Here is a 17,349-nt window from a genome sequence, read left to right as displayed (position 1 = left end):
ACTTGTAAGTAATGGATGCTGATGATGCTGAGTGCAATTAGCCTACCAGTCTTGGACTGTACTTCTAATAAAACTCAGTCCATAGGCTGGCAACCAGAAGACAACATTGTTTTAAAACTGTATTTTGCATTTTTAATGACTAACTACCAGGATATGATGCCTACATGTGCATACATATATCACATCTGAGGATGCTGTATAAGGTATTTGTATGCAAACACACTTATTACAAACTTGTACTTTTTTGTGCTAGAGGACCCAGAATCTCCTAAAGAGCACTTCAGTTTGGTAAAGGATCCCGGTGGTCTCAAGCTATATTTATATGAGCTGTTTGCTCAACTAGCAGTAATGTCCAAAGCCAGAGCTCATTCTCTTTCTCTTACCATTTCCAAGTATTCAGATATATGCATGTTTGAAGGAAAAGAATGCAATGCAGTGGTGCTTCTTCTCATCAAAATATAACAGAGGAAAAAGAAAAAAACCCAAAACCTTCAGCAGAGGGTTAGCAAAACATACTAAATACCTACGACTTTTTATTTGTATATATTTGAAATGTGTGCTCTCACATCCAGATGCTGGGGCTGATGTGTACTCCCAGTGCCTCATTAGTGGGCTTTTATTTTTCCATGACGCAAAGTAGCCTCAAACTGTAAACTCTGAGCCATATTCAACACATTAAAGCTACTATGTATAAATTTGATAGAAATGTCAGTATTAAAACTGCTATCTATGTGTCTCATGGTAGTACAGTAATATAGCCATGTGCAGTACTTCAAGTAATTTATCGTATATAATTAGATGTCTTTAAAAACACTGATAAATACTAAATATTGATATTTAATTATTTAATTACTAAAATTATAGATACAATAGGTGCCAGCCTCAGTGTGAACCTGAGCTAGAAAAGCAGCTCAGAGGGATGGAGGTGGGGATGGATGGATGGATGAATGGATGGAATAAGGGGTAAACTCTTTACAGAAGTGTCTTGATAAAGACCCATCTCCAGATGGAAAAGTGCTCTGCATTGTTCCTTCAGGAAGTCTGATGTTCCTCGGATGGATCAATCTGACATGTAAGTGACAGTGAATGGGTTTGATGACTGATGCTGGACTTATTTAAGCACTGTGTGTTTGTTCTGTCCCTGTCAGTTTATCACACTCTACAAGTCAGTCAGTGTCCTTGAAGTGTCAACAAAAGAGACATTAGTGTAGCATTTCTTGTAGGAGAAGAGCTGATGTGTGTCTGTGTTTGCGATACATGCCTTTTATGTTCAGATGCTAATCAAGTCCAAGGCTGTGAGTTTGAGTCTAGACAGAGGCAGTGTGGCCTTTTGTTGTATGTCTGTGTCTGTTCAGGCTTTCCTGTATTACGTCTGCACACAGGATTATAATAAACAGCAGAGGTTGGCAGATATAAGAGAACGTGACAGCTTTCTGACTGGAATTCAGACAGAAAAAGCTTCAACAATGCCACAAGCTTCCACCTATTCACATTCCCTAACCACCCATGTACACAAATCCTTGCATTCAACATTATTTTCTGACAAGAAGCCTCTGTGTGCTGAAATCTGAATCCACCCACACTTGACAAGAAGGAGACATCTGATTAAGACAGCGATGAGAAACTTCCACACCAGATATCTAAGTCTGGGAATAATTTCCCTGTCGACCTTCTGGTATCATTACAACTGCATCAGCTGTTGGAATAACAGCTGATTGTCCACAAACACCATCTGCTCTCACAACCCCAGGGACTAACAGGGTATTTCTGCTGGCCTGACACAATGTGCCATGGGTAATTAAATACCAGATTTGTGGTGCATTCTAAAACACAGAGGTTACATAAACAAATATGAGAAGGGGGAAAAAAACTACTTTGCAAAAAGAAAATTCACGAAGGTTAAAATGGCAGCATAACCAACTGAGACGGAGCACCAATACAGGTCAAACATGCCTTAAAGAAAGGACACTAGTGCACCTAAAATCGTATGAACATGTTATTAATATAAATGAAATGTTCAAGCTGTGCTAAGAGGTTAAGATAAGATAACCTTTATTAGTTTGTTACTGTGGCAAATAAGGAATACTTTAAATAAAATCTACCCAAATAATGTGATAATGTTTCATCTGAAACAGAATTCCTCTGCTATACTGCACAGCAAATTCCATGGCTTACATATAATGATCGGCACAGATTGCAGTTTAGTGTTGGATAAAACACAACCTCACTTTAGTAAAGTTGGGAAAAGAAAAGCCAGACAGCTAATGAGTCACACTCCGCTAGGGAGGTGAGAGACCCAAAGTGCCTGACACCCAATCACTTTTGTTCAAATATTAAGAGTTTAGCATGTCTGATGTTTTTTTTCTAGACACAAACAAAAGAAATGGAACTGTGCTCCCTTCTCTTCCATAACTGAGATTGTGGATGAGACAATAAGTCAAACAGTGCTCTACATCTCTTTCAATTTCTTCCCCCCCCCCCCCCCCTCCCCACCCACTTGTCTCCCTGTGCCGTCGTTGCACTTCAACACCAGAATGGCAGCAGGCTTGCCACCCTCCAGGCATTGGCTTTTATCATGTTGAGAGGTGTATGCCCGCAGGACGACAGATAAAAGGAAGATGAAGGGCATGGAGGAGGAGGAGGAGGAGGAGGAGAACGGTAAAGGCGAGAAAACCACAGTGGTTGATGAACAATGAAGGTAAGGAACAGACTATATGCAACACAATAGACTGCATTACAATGTAGACAGAAGGTTGATAATCTTAGATTCTTACTAACTTTAAGTTAATTGTGATTTTAAATTAATTTTAAGTAATTAATTAATATGTTTCTGTATATATATATATATATATAGGTTGTTTTGTGTTGTTTTGACATTATGTGGGGGGAAAAACTCCCATCATGTCGTCCAATTCAATAATCTTTTTTCCCAGAAACATCTTATAACAGAAACTAACATACGAATTTTTAAGTTTTAAAGCAATCTTTTTCTTACTTGGCACATAGCCCCATTAGCTAATGACCATCATGGCATTTAACTCCGGAGGTTCCGGAAGCAGCTATCAAGGTTAATTTAAAGTCACATTTTAGAATTCCCGATACGAGTTTTGGAACTAGCACGACTGCAGGGCATGACTGATAATTATGATGTCAATCAGTTGTTAACTGTAACACTCAAGAACTTAAATTGGGAGATTTATGTGGCAATTTATGCATGTCCACAGAGAGCTTTCTGTTTGGTGTCCAAACCAGGAAAATTATTTAAGATGTGTCTGCTTTATTTGCCATAGTAATTTAAGTATGGGACAATGTATCATCATTGATAACAAATGAAATGCTCACAGCATTAAATGTTCTTTGCCACATGTCTTTCTCTGAATATCTGGTTTATTGATAGACCAACAGGAAGCTGGCAGAACTCGATTTCTCACAGAGCAGTCTATTAGCAGCTCTGAGGATTGTCAGATAGCGTGGAGCAGCTGCAGTCTGATTTTCTGGGCTTCTGATAAATAGCAGCTGCAGTGATTTCAACAGCACAGTGAGGCAAGGTCACAAGTTACTGCTCTGCTTAAAAGGAGTACAATATCGATTTACCACCAAGAGCAGAAAAACATAAGAATAAAAAAGATTCTGAGAGGGGAAATCAACAACAGCGGGGACGAAATGTTACTATAATTCCAGTGGAATTGATGTGTGCTTGGATAACAACAAACTGGTGTAAAAACCTTGTAAATTTCCTCAGACCTCAGGATGGAAATCAAGAACTTATTTCATATTAACTAACTGAAATCATATGACTTCAACCCTATCAATTAATTTATCAAAGTTTTTTTGGTCAAAGGGAAATGTTGTATTATAGTTAACAGGTGGACATTGTTGCTTTACAAAATAGTTCTTTTCAGACAAAATGTGATTAGTGTATAGAACATATACAAGATTTGCTTGAAGCTTTTATGCCCGAACTACTTGAAGCAACTCTTGTTCAGCTGAAATTCATTACAAATCATTTCCATCTTTGTACCTGTAAGTTTGTTTGTTGCTAGTATGTTTTAAATGAAAGAATTAAAATAAGCCGCTACAACCAGCAATAACACGTCAGTGTTAGTTGGCACTAAGAGGGTTATCTGCTTTAACTTCATTCAGGAAAAAAGCAAGTGGAAGGATATTCTAATATTTATATCACACACGTAATAATGGCACTGAGTTGTAGCTATTCAACACTGGCATATTAGCATCATGGAAAATATCCTAGATGTCTGAATCATACCTGGCTGACCTGTGAAGCTGCCTCATTGGTCTCCTTGATCAAATTCAACCTCAAACCGTACCAGCTGACCGAGCGCCTGCATGCCAGAGACCTCCTGTCCCTGTCTGCTTTTTCATTAGCCTGCAGACGAGCCATTGCAGAACACACAAGCACTCTCAGAGGTGCTCTTGTAAGACTGTTCTGTTCCCAGTGAAACCAACACCCTTAAGAACTCCTAATCCATAAAGGAGATTTGTCTGTTTACTTTTAATTGGCTGGATTTTTCTCTCCATTAGCCTGATCTCCCTTTGCTTGATTTGTTTAATCTCAGTTTCACATTCTCACCTATCTAGAGTTGCTCAACACATTTCAGTTTGAGATTGTTCTTTGGCCAAAAAGTAAAATTATCCACAGCTGGGAAAGGAAAGCAACAACAGATTCTCTCCATCGATTTGAGAGGCACAACCATCATAGTGTATGATTAAAAAAACAGTAAAAGCAAGCGAGTCAGAACAATCAACAGAAGCAAATAAGAGAAAATGTATAGCTAATCTGAAGAAAAAAGAAAAAAAAATCCTGTATTAATCCCAACTGTAGGTAGCAGCGTTCATTTATATGAGACACTGAACTCTTGCCAGATTGTTCTTAAGCACCATTATGGGCCCCCAAATTGTGCATTATGCAGAAATGACTCCAACAAAGTATATAAAGTATCCTTAAAGTAAACAAATCGTCAAACCGTGTAAAGAGACAAAAGAAAAAAGAATTTGACGACAAAAGCAGAGATATAACGAGTTTTCTGGATTAAATCACAATTCTGAAAACTCATGTACTCCTCTGACTAAAAACTCTTTGGTGGACAAAGATTCCACCAACATTGTTTTGGCCTGTTACATATAAATAATGACTATGAATGAGTACCAAAAATATTAGTGTACATTGCCAACAGTAAAAAATACGTAATGACTAAAAATAGCCTTCATAGAGATCCAAGAAACCTTTACTAGCATGCATTGTCTTTACAAGTGTCTTCATGCACATGGAGCTGGTATCTGTTCGTGTAATTTACATCTTCTGGGTGGAGATTAAGAAGAATCATGATAACGGCTGTTTTTAGATGTGATTCTTTCCTTTTAAAAGACATTGAGATACAAAATAAGTGTGAGTCAGTACTTTTTAAAGACTGTCTGCGTTTGCAGTGTGTTGTCACTCTGGGTTTACAGACATTTTACATTGAGTAACTTAAAGTTATAAATAATTCATAAAAATATTTTACAGTCATAATTCTGCCTACAGAAGGTTTTGTGATCTCGGTTGGTGTGATTTGGGGGAATTTATAGGATTGAAACTTACAAAATTACCCACCTATTGTTTTGCTCTCTGTCTTTTGAATTATTCGATGCTGAACCTACGAGAGGAAACCAGCTGGTATATAATTTCACCATACCGTCTTTTCTGAACAAGAAGAGCTTATGGTGAAGAACAGTCTTTAAATTCATGCGACAGCAATTTTGAATGGAAGCTGATACCAGCTGATATGAGCTGCTTTCCTAGAGCTCAGACAGGCTGATGTCAGCACAGAGCCATGATAAAGATTCTTAATTTAAGACATAATCAGAGACAGACAGGCTTTTGTTTCAGTCTGCTGCTGTTGGAGTTCTGAATGGCAGAACTAATCCTGTTTCTCGAATGACAACAGAACACATGCACACGGGGCAAAATAGTCATTCTACACAGACAGAATTTGCATTATGCGTTACACTGATCAGGGTAGAGGCAAGCTCAACCCTATAGCCCAACAGCTGTGGAGCGATAAATAAAACATGTTCATAATAAACACAAACAAAAGGAGCAGACGCACTTTTATTGTGCAGTTAAACTTAACCCACCGAAAGTTATACACACATTTTACCACAACCATATGTACAGCAAACCAACAAGGCTTTGCTGGTATTATTGAAGCAGAGACTTAAGACAGCTGTATTAATGGCTATAGCTCACCAACTCCTACATATTCACCCTAGAAAACAACACAGAGACACCAGAAGACAGCGAATAGAATACCGATCCGATTCGATCCACTAAGCTTAACATGACAGCTATCTGTTTGACCTTTCACCCCGACCACATTTTCTTTTACTATCTCTAACCCAGCAGTCAAGTAGGTGACCTGTGCTCTGTGTTTGGGTTTGAAAGATCACACTACTTCACAGTGTCAGGCTGACAGTGGCCTGATGAAAGGCCGACTGCTGACCTCAGGCTATATATCTTATCTGACTGGGAAGCTAATAAGAGAACACGTGTCCTCACAAGTTTCAAGGACAAGCCAGAAAAAGGACACTGCTCACACAAACCTTTGGTGTGTTTTTGAGGTTCCTACAAAGAAAAGTCTTAAAGATGTTGACAAGTCTATCCATCTATTTGTCTGGAAATTTTTAGTTTTAATACTATTCATACACTTTTGCATTACATCTATTCAGTTACATTTAAAGACCGATATGTTACTTGTACCACCACCACCACCACCACCACCACTACTACTACTACTACTACTACTACTACTACTACTACTACTACTACTACTACTACTACTACTACTACTACTACTACTACTACTAATAATCATAATCATGATAAACTGCTATACCAAAAAGAACTTCACAAATGTCAATAAATATAAAAATGTAAAATCATCATCATTATCCCAAAATCTAATATTTGACAGTAATAAACCAGATTGTAGACAGACCAAAGTTACTGTTGTTAGATATCGTTTGTGAACTATTATTTCACCAGTTTAACTTCAACTTCTGTATTTTTCTGATGGTGGAAAAAAAAACGCGCATCTTTATTCCAGTATGTACTTCAACAAACAACTTTGCTGTTAAAATGCTTTCCTTTCAGTGGCCACCCTGACACTTCTTCCAGTGTCATTATAAGCCTACAATGTTCCTTTCAGCAACCTTTTGAGCCATGATGGTTCATTTTAAAACCCAATTGCCTAATAGTCTCAAAGAAAGCTCCAGATATTTATCGCTTTAAAAGATGACTGACCTTTGGCCAGAATTTCAACTCATAAATATATCTAAAAAAGCATGGTGTTTCATGATATTATTCTTTCTTTTCAGCGGATAAAGGATTTTGATTGTAATGACCCAATTATATGTCCTACAGCACCACAAATCAAATTAACATGTTAGCTTCAGCACTGGTACCATTAAAGAATGAGCAAACACACACTACAGCCTCTAAGGGCCACAGATTCGGACTGCTGGTGTCATTAACACTGGGTTTTGTGTTACTTCCTGTTTCATTTTGATAGTCTTTTGTCTACTATTTTGTTTTGTTTCCTTTATCTCAGTATTTCCTGATTTGTCTTACCTGTTCCACTCTGGTGTGCCCTATCCCCCTGATTAGCCCTAATTTGTCATTTAATATAAACAGCCCCAGGCTCCACACATCCTTTGTTGCGTTGTCTATTATCCTACATACTCCCAGCCAGTTGTTTAGTATTGTGGATTCAGTTTAAATTCCCTGTGTTTCTTTTTTTGTATGGACTCTGTTGTTTTTAATAATCCACCTTTTAAATAAAGGTGCTTTTTCAGTTTGTTCAGTGAGTCTGGTTAGTCTACATTTGGGTCCATGTCTAGCAATTCATGGCAGCTGGTTGTGCTTTTAATCTGTCCAGCCGACAGGGTTTGTATCCAACTGTGGGCACTTAGCCATAAAGAGATTTACAGAGAGTAAACATCCCTTCCAACAAATATACCCAGCCCAGACAGAGCTGCTGTGTCCAGATGAACAAATGAGCAGTTGTCAGTTTTCGGTTTGTCAGCTTGGCAAAAAAAAACAAACACCTAAGGACAACCATACAGCACCATTGTTACCCTGTCATTTCCCATGATGAGACATAACAGTGAAAGAGTAAATGTCTGATTTAAGGATGAAGCTTTAAAACATTGAACCTCACAAACTATCAGCTCTCGATTTCTGGTGAACATGAGCGCATAAAAACTGGTTAACTGGTGCTGAGGGAGAACATGGTTTCATTAGTATTTGTCAACATTACAACGGTGTCAGTATTAGTTATTGATCTCTACATGGAAATACTCGAGTAGTAAATGATGTTGTAGTTGTTTGAGTATAACACTGTGTGCAGTGTCTGACTGTCTAGACATTGGTGTTATTTAGAAAATCCGTTTTTAAATCAATAATTCAAAACCATTTTAGCAGTGTGTTCAATTAACCGATTAACTGTTGTTCACAAATAAAAGCACTAAAAAGCTGTCTGCGACCTGACACTACAACGCTGTGACGTGGAAAACAGAGTTAATCTAAGAAAATCCAGGTTGTCACTCCTTACAAGGTGGCCTCATTCAAGCCCCAGTTCCTCTCGACACAAAGCTATTTAAACACCATAAATACAGTACTAGAACACCGTTTCATCGCCACTGTGTGCAGAACCTTGTGTCCTCATTTCTCCTGGAAATCTAACAGTGTAAGGCAAGACCTGAAGGAAAAGCTAATCTTAGACTAAACCTGTCTCTAACACGTGCATTTGTCCTTGGCCTCTCGGATTTAGGATGTAGATGACACCATCTGCTGACTCAACATTTGTCAAGCTTCTTTTTCAGCTTTTCAGCCGTGTGCGGGAAAGGAAGGAAAAACAATGCAAACAAAAAAAAATGTATCTTGGTTTAATGGATCAATCTATTTTTTAAAATGTTGTTTTTGAAGTTGTTGAAAATCACATATCTGTCGTTGTTTACATAGCCAGAAATTCACATTTAACACAAATGTGCATTTAATTGTTACATTTGCCTTCAGAAACCTTCCTGTTCTATAGCAACGTAATGATAATGCAACCAGCTGGCAACCAGATGAGTCGAGTCCCCTCAAGTTATACTCATTGAGAACGACTCATTTAGCTTGATGGCAACATGCTGGCAATCTGTCTGCTTTTATAAATGAGGCAATTATTTGCAAACCTTCACTCTGAGAGTGACTGCAGTCAGTCCACGTAAGACTGCAACTGTTTGCAGAAAGGTTGCCTCCTATCAGCCAATCTGTGCAATCGCCTTGCAATCAAACATGGTCACAAGTGTGCAACCCCCCTTAAACTATCTGCAAGCATTTAGTCACCACTAGCTGCAATCAGTCCCAGAGTGACTTCAATGTAATACAAACACCAGGCAGCCAACAATGTATTTTTTCTTGTAGATGTCAGGACTGTCCTATTTTTAGTCATGTGACTGGACCATTAGCTTGCACTGAATTAGCGCAAGCTAATTAGCTTGCACTGAATTTAATTCAAGTTATCTCAGGATGGTGATGCAAGAGGTAAGCCCTCTTTGTTCATAGTCTTCCCAAAGTATTTTAATTTACTGCAGTATCGATATTTGTATCGATATCACCACTCAAGATGCTCCACCCGTAAAACTGACAAGGTAATTTGTAGTGGAAGAATGAACCTATACACAATTGGGCTTGACAACACAAGCAGGGATGTTACATGATTTTACATAGTTCTATGTAACCTGAATTAATTTGTTTTTAAAATTCATTCAAATGGATGATAGACACTGTCTGGTGTAGCAGCAGGATCAGTTTTCATTCCATTTCACATTTGTAGCCTTAAAGTTAGTAGTTTAGATTTTAGACTGATGTTCTTACTAATAGAACATGGAGCTAAAAGATAACAAAACTCTTATATAGTCCTTCGTAAATTAATTGCTTGAATTATAAATGGTTATTATTTAAAGGTGTGACATGAACCTGACAGGCTGTCCACATTCTGAGTGCTATGATACACAATTGCTTGTTGTTGTTCACTAGGCTGTTGCATCATTTACCAACTTCCACCAGAGGGAAATTGGATAGGCCTGGTGATATGGTTTACGCATCTGTTTAAGTGAGTGTGAACAAATAATGGTATATTGTGATGTGATAGGGTCAGTCTCCGTGACTGCTTGGGTGCATGTTTGACGAATGCAGCAGCATCAAAACTGTGCATATTCAAGTATTCTGAACCTCTCCTTTCAGTGCAGGACAGTTTATCTCTGCAAACTACAGAGAAATAATATGCTCCAGTCTTAAGTTAAAAAATGCACACACGCACACACAAACAGCAAAAAAAAAAAAGCACTAGAAGCCTACCTGCAGGCCCCTGCGTCTCAAAATACTTGAGTCATCCATGATAATGCGAGGTTAGGTATCTTTTGTTTTCAAAGCAACAAAGTTCAGGCACTTTCTAGGAAGTCTGTCCACATGGAAGTAGTGAGATCAGAGCCTCCACCCCTCTTTACTGTCCGTCAAGGCTTTACTCATCAGGTTGTCATCGTTTTCCATTTCAATCAGAAGCTTTAAGAGTCCTGTTTTTTCTCTGAGACGTCACTGAGGTGATCGGTTTCAGGTTTCAGTGCCAAATAGATGGGATTCAGTCAATAAGGTGAATAAAAATATGTGTGTGTATATATTGATATATATATACAAAATCCAAGGCTGTTATACTAACTGTGGAGGGAAAATAAAAGCACAGAAGACTGGTCTAATGTTGATCTCTTCCATTTCTTTATCTTTTGTGTGTATTCAAACTTGTTGTAGAGAATGGTGAAAGCTCATCCTCCGTATCTTCCCTGTATGTTCCATTCATTTATTCAGCACTGGACACACCCCTCAGTTTCCCAGAGTGTACAGTGAGGCGCTCAGCTCCTTTTTTCTGGTTTCTGACTCTCGAGTCTCTTCATCTGTCCTCCTCCGTTTGCCTCCCACCCCTAAGGCACTAGTCCAGAGGAAACTCTGCTCCTTCCATTATTCATGTGCAGCTTGCAATAGAAATTAATGATGACGATGAGGCCTCAGGGGGTGGACAGAGGGAGGGGAAAAAGAGACTGAAAGGAGGCAAAACATAAATGGGAAGGCACCAGCTTGCTTGCCTCTGGCTTAATTAGAGCTGAGCTGTAACAAGGTCCCGAAATCACTGCAAAAACACAAGCAGGCAAGCAGGCTTCCAGAGTTTCTTTCTATGGAGGGATCAGTCAGGACTGACAGGCCCTATGTGCTCAACCTGCTAAGTGACACTCAATCCAGAGTTTAGAGAAAAGCCTGCTTTTCCTCAATCAGTTTTATGGCTTGAGATTAGAAAAGAAAGACACAAAGCTGTTAGACTCACCAGACGACACAGAGTGTAGACTAAAAAAAAGTGTTTGTTTGCTAGCAGTGATTTACTAAGCAAGAAGGCACCTCGCATCCATCTCCATGCCAACCAAAAGGGCCAGATTCCATACAGTTAAAGCCATAGGGGTCTCGCAGACACACACACAACCCCATCATGCATGTTAGTCATCGCTTCATCTCTGCCGTCCTCTCCTGCACCTTCTCCTGCATCTTTCAGTTTTCAGTGTTTCTCCAAAAGGCTGTGGGGAGGAGGAGATCCAGATCAGCTGAGAGTAGTAACACAAGGGGACGAACAAGGCAGGAGGGATGAGCGTTTCCGTCTCTGAGAAGAACAGATGAGGATTCCAAGAGGATTCCTTCCTTCCTCTTCTCTTGTCTTCTGTTCCTCAAATCTCTGCGTCCCCTCTGTTGTTGCCTTTCTTTGCTCTCTCTGATGTGTCAGTATGCTCACATGCTCCAGCTCCTCCCTCTGTTCTTTTTCCACAAGCTCAACCTCTCTCTCTTTCTCTCCCTCTCTCTCTGCAGAGACGGCCTATCAGGCACAAGCAGGAGACAGAGGCTTTGCTCACAATGAATGGAGCAGGGACAAGTGCTCCGCCTCCCTCTCCACTCGTGTGCGCTGTGTATCCGTCACTATAACCTCGCCTGGTTCTAACCAAAACAAGATGCTGCCTTTGCACCTTGCAACACGCACACACAGAGCAATGTGTGCTTAATGCATCATTATTTTATACACATGAATTAATCATGAATGCACTGATCAGAGCTTTTGGATGATCACTTTTTCACACAACTCTCTTTTTAATTTTAAAAAAAATATATTATCCCTGATGGTTTGTATGTAAAAGTATGTGGACACGCAAACATACACCTGTGTTCACCTGTGCTTAAAGCCATAGGCATTAAAGATGCTGGTATTACAGCCACCGCTTTCCTCATCTTACAAGAACTTGGAGGTATGACCAAAAGCATGTAAGTGAGCCTTTATAAAGCTTCAAAGTGTCTCATTTTTCCCTTTAATATTACATAAAAAGAGTTAAAAACGTATTTTACCTTGTGTTTTAAGATGAAGATGAAAAGAGGGTGGATGTAAACACACAGCCAAGGAAACTTTCAATTTCTTTTCAGAGAAAGAAAATAAAGGTTCAGCCAATCAGCTGGATCAAAAATTGATTACAATAACTGTCACTTGTAAAGATCTGAAAATGTTTACCTTTTCTGGATATATCTTGTTTTGACAGGTTTTGGTAAGTGACACCAGAACACTATTTTTAACTGGTGATCCTCCTCCACAAACAAGAGAGATGCAAAGAAGCGAAAAAAAAACAAAAACAGGAATGGGGACAAAAAAGTGATGGAAGGATAGATTGAACTGTAGGAAGGCAGAGCGTCTGGAGTCCTCCTACACGCCACAGAGAGCCATGTACTGATGACTCACAAAGACATGAGAGAATGGTAATGAGAATGAATGGATGGTTTGAATAACCAAGCAAAAAAAAAAAAAACAAGCAGAAGAGAGAGAGTATATGTCTGCTGGTGCATGCATATATATACTGTATACAGCACAAACACAACACTGACCATGGACAGATTCGTCTGTTCAGCCACTGCTGTGTGTGTAGAGGGAGATCAGACCCTGAGTAATCCATATCAAACTGAGCTCCAGCAGCCCTGTCTGGGCCCCCATCCTCTGGTCAAAGCCCCAGTGTTAGTGAGTGCAAAGGCCAAAGGGGCCACACAGAGGAATGTTCACTTAGCCACAAGACTGGTGGACAGTAGCCCACCGACTGACTGCTTGTGTAGTGGACTGAATGCAGCTTGGCTTAAATTAAAACGCATACAGAGACACTGAAATGAAAGTAGTCTAGCATGTGGGCATCTACACTCACACCCAGTGTGAGGTTAGAGGTCAAGGGCAATAAAGGCACGATACACATGCCTATTATTATCCTGTTTCTACTACATTATCCCTATAATACTCTGATTTAGCGTAACATTGCGTCCAGCACCCACAAACTCACAGGAACATTTTGTAAATCAGCTACAACATGGACATCGTATTTCACCTTCCAACCAGATGCCAGACTCATCATGATGATGAAGATGACATGATCAACGTGTCTTTCAACATCATACTTCAGGACACAAATTAGAATTATTAAAGCTATAATAAGTACTAAGTACTTAGCAGTATGTACCTACCCATTTATTAGTATTACATTTTGATACTGGAAAACTGGGAAATCTGCCTTGAGCCCATATTTCTAACATAATCCAGTGTGTAACAGTGACCTATGCAGTGTGGCTGTGCAGAAAATTAGTTAGAAGTTGCGTAATTATAAATTGAGTTCACTGTTTAGGAAGATTGTTTTAAAGAACCTGTTTTCAGTATAACCTCAGAGATTTTTGAACAGAAGGTTCTGACTAATAGCTCTGGGCCACAGCTGACTGTAAAGAAATCTGTCTACCAAATACACAAGATTTAACAACATTTGTGTTGTCGTCAAGTTAATGGGCCATTGCAATGTGGCTCAATAAACAGACAATATGAAATCATGTTATTGATACCTGATATTTCGTGTTAAATTGGTTGAGGGTTTGGAATACAGGCTGTTGTGCCAGACACGATGGTCATCTTCTTTGTATAATAAAGGAGCTGAGATAAAGAGCTCCTGTTTGTGTTGCTTCATTCAGCTGCTTGATGGGTTGGTCTACTATTAGTCAAACTGTCCTGCAGCCAGCTGGCTGGCTGTCTGGACAGCAGCCTGACGGATATCTCAGAGTCATGCATGTGTATACAGACACGCTGAAATAAAACAGTCGGAGTAAATGAGTTTCAGGGGAAATAAAGTTAATGCCAGGAAATCAGTCACAACAATTATATAAACACAATACTACATTTGTCCAGTGCGATAATGGACAGTCCTAAAGAAACAAGCAATTGGAAGATTAATAGAAAAAATAAAAGCATTAACAGAGAGCTGTAGAGAAAGGTATCAAACAGCACTATGCAACAGCCCCGCCCGAAAATGAAAACTATGAAATGAGTAGTAGGATGACAGCTCTGTGTGTGTGTGTCTGCATTATGCAGACAGGTTGCATGCTGCTCTGTTTGAGCATTGTGCTGACGGTGTATTTGGATGTGTGTGTCAGACAGGACAGCAGGAGAAAGCTCAGTCTGAATAAATTAAACATGAAGGTGTTTGGCACAGGATGAAGAATGTGAACACAGTGTTATTCAACTCCATCAGTGACAGGAGGCAGAGGGTGCAATTTCCACAATAATAGAGACCAACTAAAATGCACACACTTGAAAGAGCTGCGATCTTACATAACCACAAAGCTCTGAAATCACTTTTCAATCCAGCTTTGCCTTTCAACGCACCACTTCTTTATCATACACAAAGCTGTTCACAGCTGCAGCGGCTTAATAGCTCTACGTATGGAGATGTGGTTCATTTGGTCCAGGTAAGAGAAATCCGGCTGAACAGTCCGCTTTTCTTTCTGTGCTTATTCTCGTCTGTAATGACCATGGTTTCTTTGTTTTGCTGTGAGAGATGGTGACATCATTTTTGGGTTTCCTGAAGTCTGAGTGACTGGTCGACTTATTCTTGATTTTTGCAGATGGTTTATATAGAACAATGTGTTGATGCTGAAAGCAGATGAAAGCTAAAGAGAAAAAGCGAACGAAGAGAGGGAAATAAGAGCAAGAAAGATGTGGACACACAGCCGTTGCATAAAGCTTTGTCCCCATCGGGGCATTGATAAGAAAATGCTGAGTAAGCCTGAAAAGGCTTTACACTGTGAGAGGGAGAAAGGGCAGAAGAAAGAGAGGATAGAGAGAACTAGGGTAGAGGTACAGAGTACAAATTAAGACAAAGACTAATGTGGCCTGTCTTCCCTTCAAGTCTCAACTTTTGTAAACTGGATTAAATGAAATGTATGACTAGAAAGTGGTAGATAACATAATTAGGAAGTACAGAAATGAAGCCGTCTGGGAAACACAGAGTAGCTGTGCGTGGATCCAGCATGGCTCAAGGACCATCTGTGTGTAATGCTACAGCTTTTGAGTCACTTGTGCAATTAACAGTTTCGGGTTTGGATTATTAATCACTGGATAACTGTGCACTGACAATAAGGAATCTGAAACGGATTTTAATTTTATCTTGGCTCTTTTTTAGATTATCTAAACTGAATGTTTATTTTTTGTTATTTGTCATTTTCTCTATGCTACAGTAAATGCAACAAGAGAACTAAAGATGTTTTAAAAGGATTCCAATATGAATGTTTACATTCAACCACTAATCCCAAGGGAAACAATATTTAATAATCCTAAATAAGATCCAGAAGGCTCTGTTCTCTGTCAGTCACACTCTACAGTCATTTCAAGGCTCTCAATAAAGGGCAGAGGAAGCCAGACTCCAGTCCTCATGATAAGGGCTAAAGCTAAACTTGACTATGTCTGCTGTCAGGGGTAAAGACATAGTGAGAAACAAGCTCTTGATGATACAAAAATCCAAATGCACACACACACAGACACACAGATTAGGACTGTAGTATCAGGGGCTCGCCAAGTCAAATCTTCTCTCTGTATCCTGCTTTGAATTGATCTCTATTCATGCAAAATGTGCTTTGGCGTACTGTGCAGCTATAGTAGGTCAAAAGGTTACACTGACGTAAGATATCGCCGTGCATCTATATGTATGTAAGTAGGTGTGTGCATGTGTGTAAGTTCAAACTCAGTTCAAAAGACTGCTGGCGACTGCAGCAGCTCTGGCTCAATGCGCAATGGTGTGTGTGTTTAATGTCTGTTCAGTCAAGCCACAACAAACAGCAACAAACACTGCACCCTGTTTCAAAGAGATGATAAGTTCCTAAAGACAGACATGCTGTTCCATCCTGTTCCTTTTTCAATGCAGAGCCTTTACCTTACAATATAACCTGCCCTGAGGCTGCTGTTGTTGTGGTTTGGTGCTATACGGCAGTTTCACTAAGGACCCATTTATCTGTGACACAATGGTCACTTCGCACGCAAACAGTCATGTCGCCACATCTCTGTACTATCTCTACCAGTCCCGAGGGCGCTAATACTCATTGCTGTATTCGCCTGAATGACAGGTGTCACCGCTCAGACAATCCTACCAAAGGGTGCCTCGTGCCAGCAGATGGGACATCACTTTTGTTGCCCATAAAACATAACTTATATTTACCCTTTTCCCCTCAGTACCACTTCAGAATGCAAGCAGTCACATTAATGGACAACTCTTCTCTCTTAATAGATTTTATCAAAGCACATGAAATCCTGCTTGTTTATCTTTCCCAAACCCTTCAGCACACACCGCTGGCTATTTGCCATCTTGAGTTTGTATATATTAAAAAAAAAGGCTGCAGAGAAGTACTGTTGAAAGTTGTAGGGCTCGAGCCATATTCTGCACAATAATACTGCTCGTCCGAAAACAAGACAACACACAATCATTTCTTGCAATAGGTACAACTCGAAGAGCACCAGGACTGACATTCAGACGTCTGGCAGATTGAAACATGCCCCTTTAATGGAACCTACATTTACATCCAGTAAAAGTAGGAAAGATGCTTTACTGAGTCGTACTGGACTAAAGTCCTGGGTTGCTTTACTGTTTGAGGCAGACTTGAGTCTGGCATGGCCCCGAATTCATGTAATAGTTCATAACAGAGAGACAGGATGATACATGAGGCAGGTTGACATATGAGGGAGGATTACAAGATTGCAGGTAACACAAAACAACACACAAGCTAAATTATTCTTTGCACATACTTTTACACTGGAATATTTTAATCAATCTGTTGGTGACATTTTTAGTCTGTGCATTAGCTCTAATCGGAAGATAAAGAAAAGCTGCAAGTAAACAGAAAGAATTCAATACTAACACAGGGATTTCATTCCAGGA

At 39.6% G+C, this 17,349-nt stretch overlaps 1 protein-coding gene across 5 annotated transcripts in view; it reads right to left on the bottom strand.

Annotated features, from left to right (window-relative positions):
- The window catches only part of mast2 (microtubule associated serine/threonine kinase 2), a 140,496-nt gene that overhangs the window by 83,724 nt on the left and 39,423 nt on the right, over positions 1-17,349 (bottom strand). The window contains exon 1 of one of the 5 annotated variants that reach the window (XM_026147110.1): positions 10,403-12,607. The exons of the other annotated variants lie outside the window; for them this stretch is intronic. Within the exon in view, the coding sequence (XP_026002895.1) occupies positions 10,403-10,441 (39 nt within the window). The 5' untranslated portion in view covers positions 10,442-12,607. Of the gene's footprint in view, positions 1-10,402; positions 12,608-17,349 lie in introns of those variants that run through there. 5 annotated transcript variants of the gene reach the window in all.

Source organism: Astatotilapia calliptera, chromosome 17 (assembly GCF_900246225.1).
Source record: "Astatotilapia calliptera chromosome 17, fAstCal1.2, whole genome shotgun sequence".
Lineage (NCBI taxonomy): Eukaryota > Metazoa > Chordata > Actinopteri > Cichliformes > Cichlidae > Astatotilapia > Astatotilapia calliptera.
This window is presented reverse-complemented; position numbering and strand designations above follow the sequence as displayed.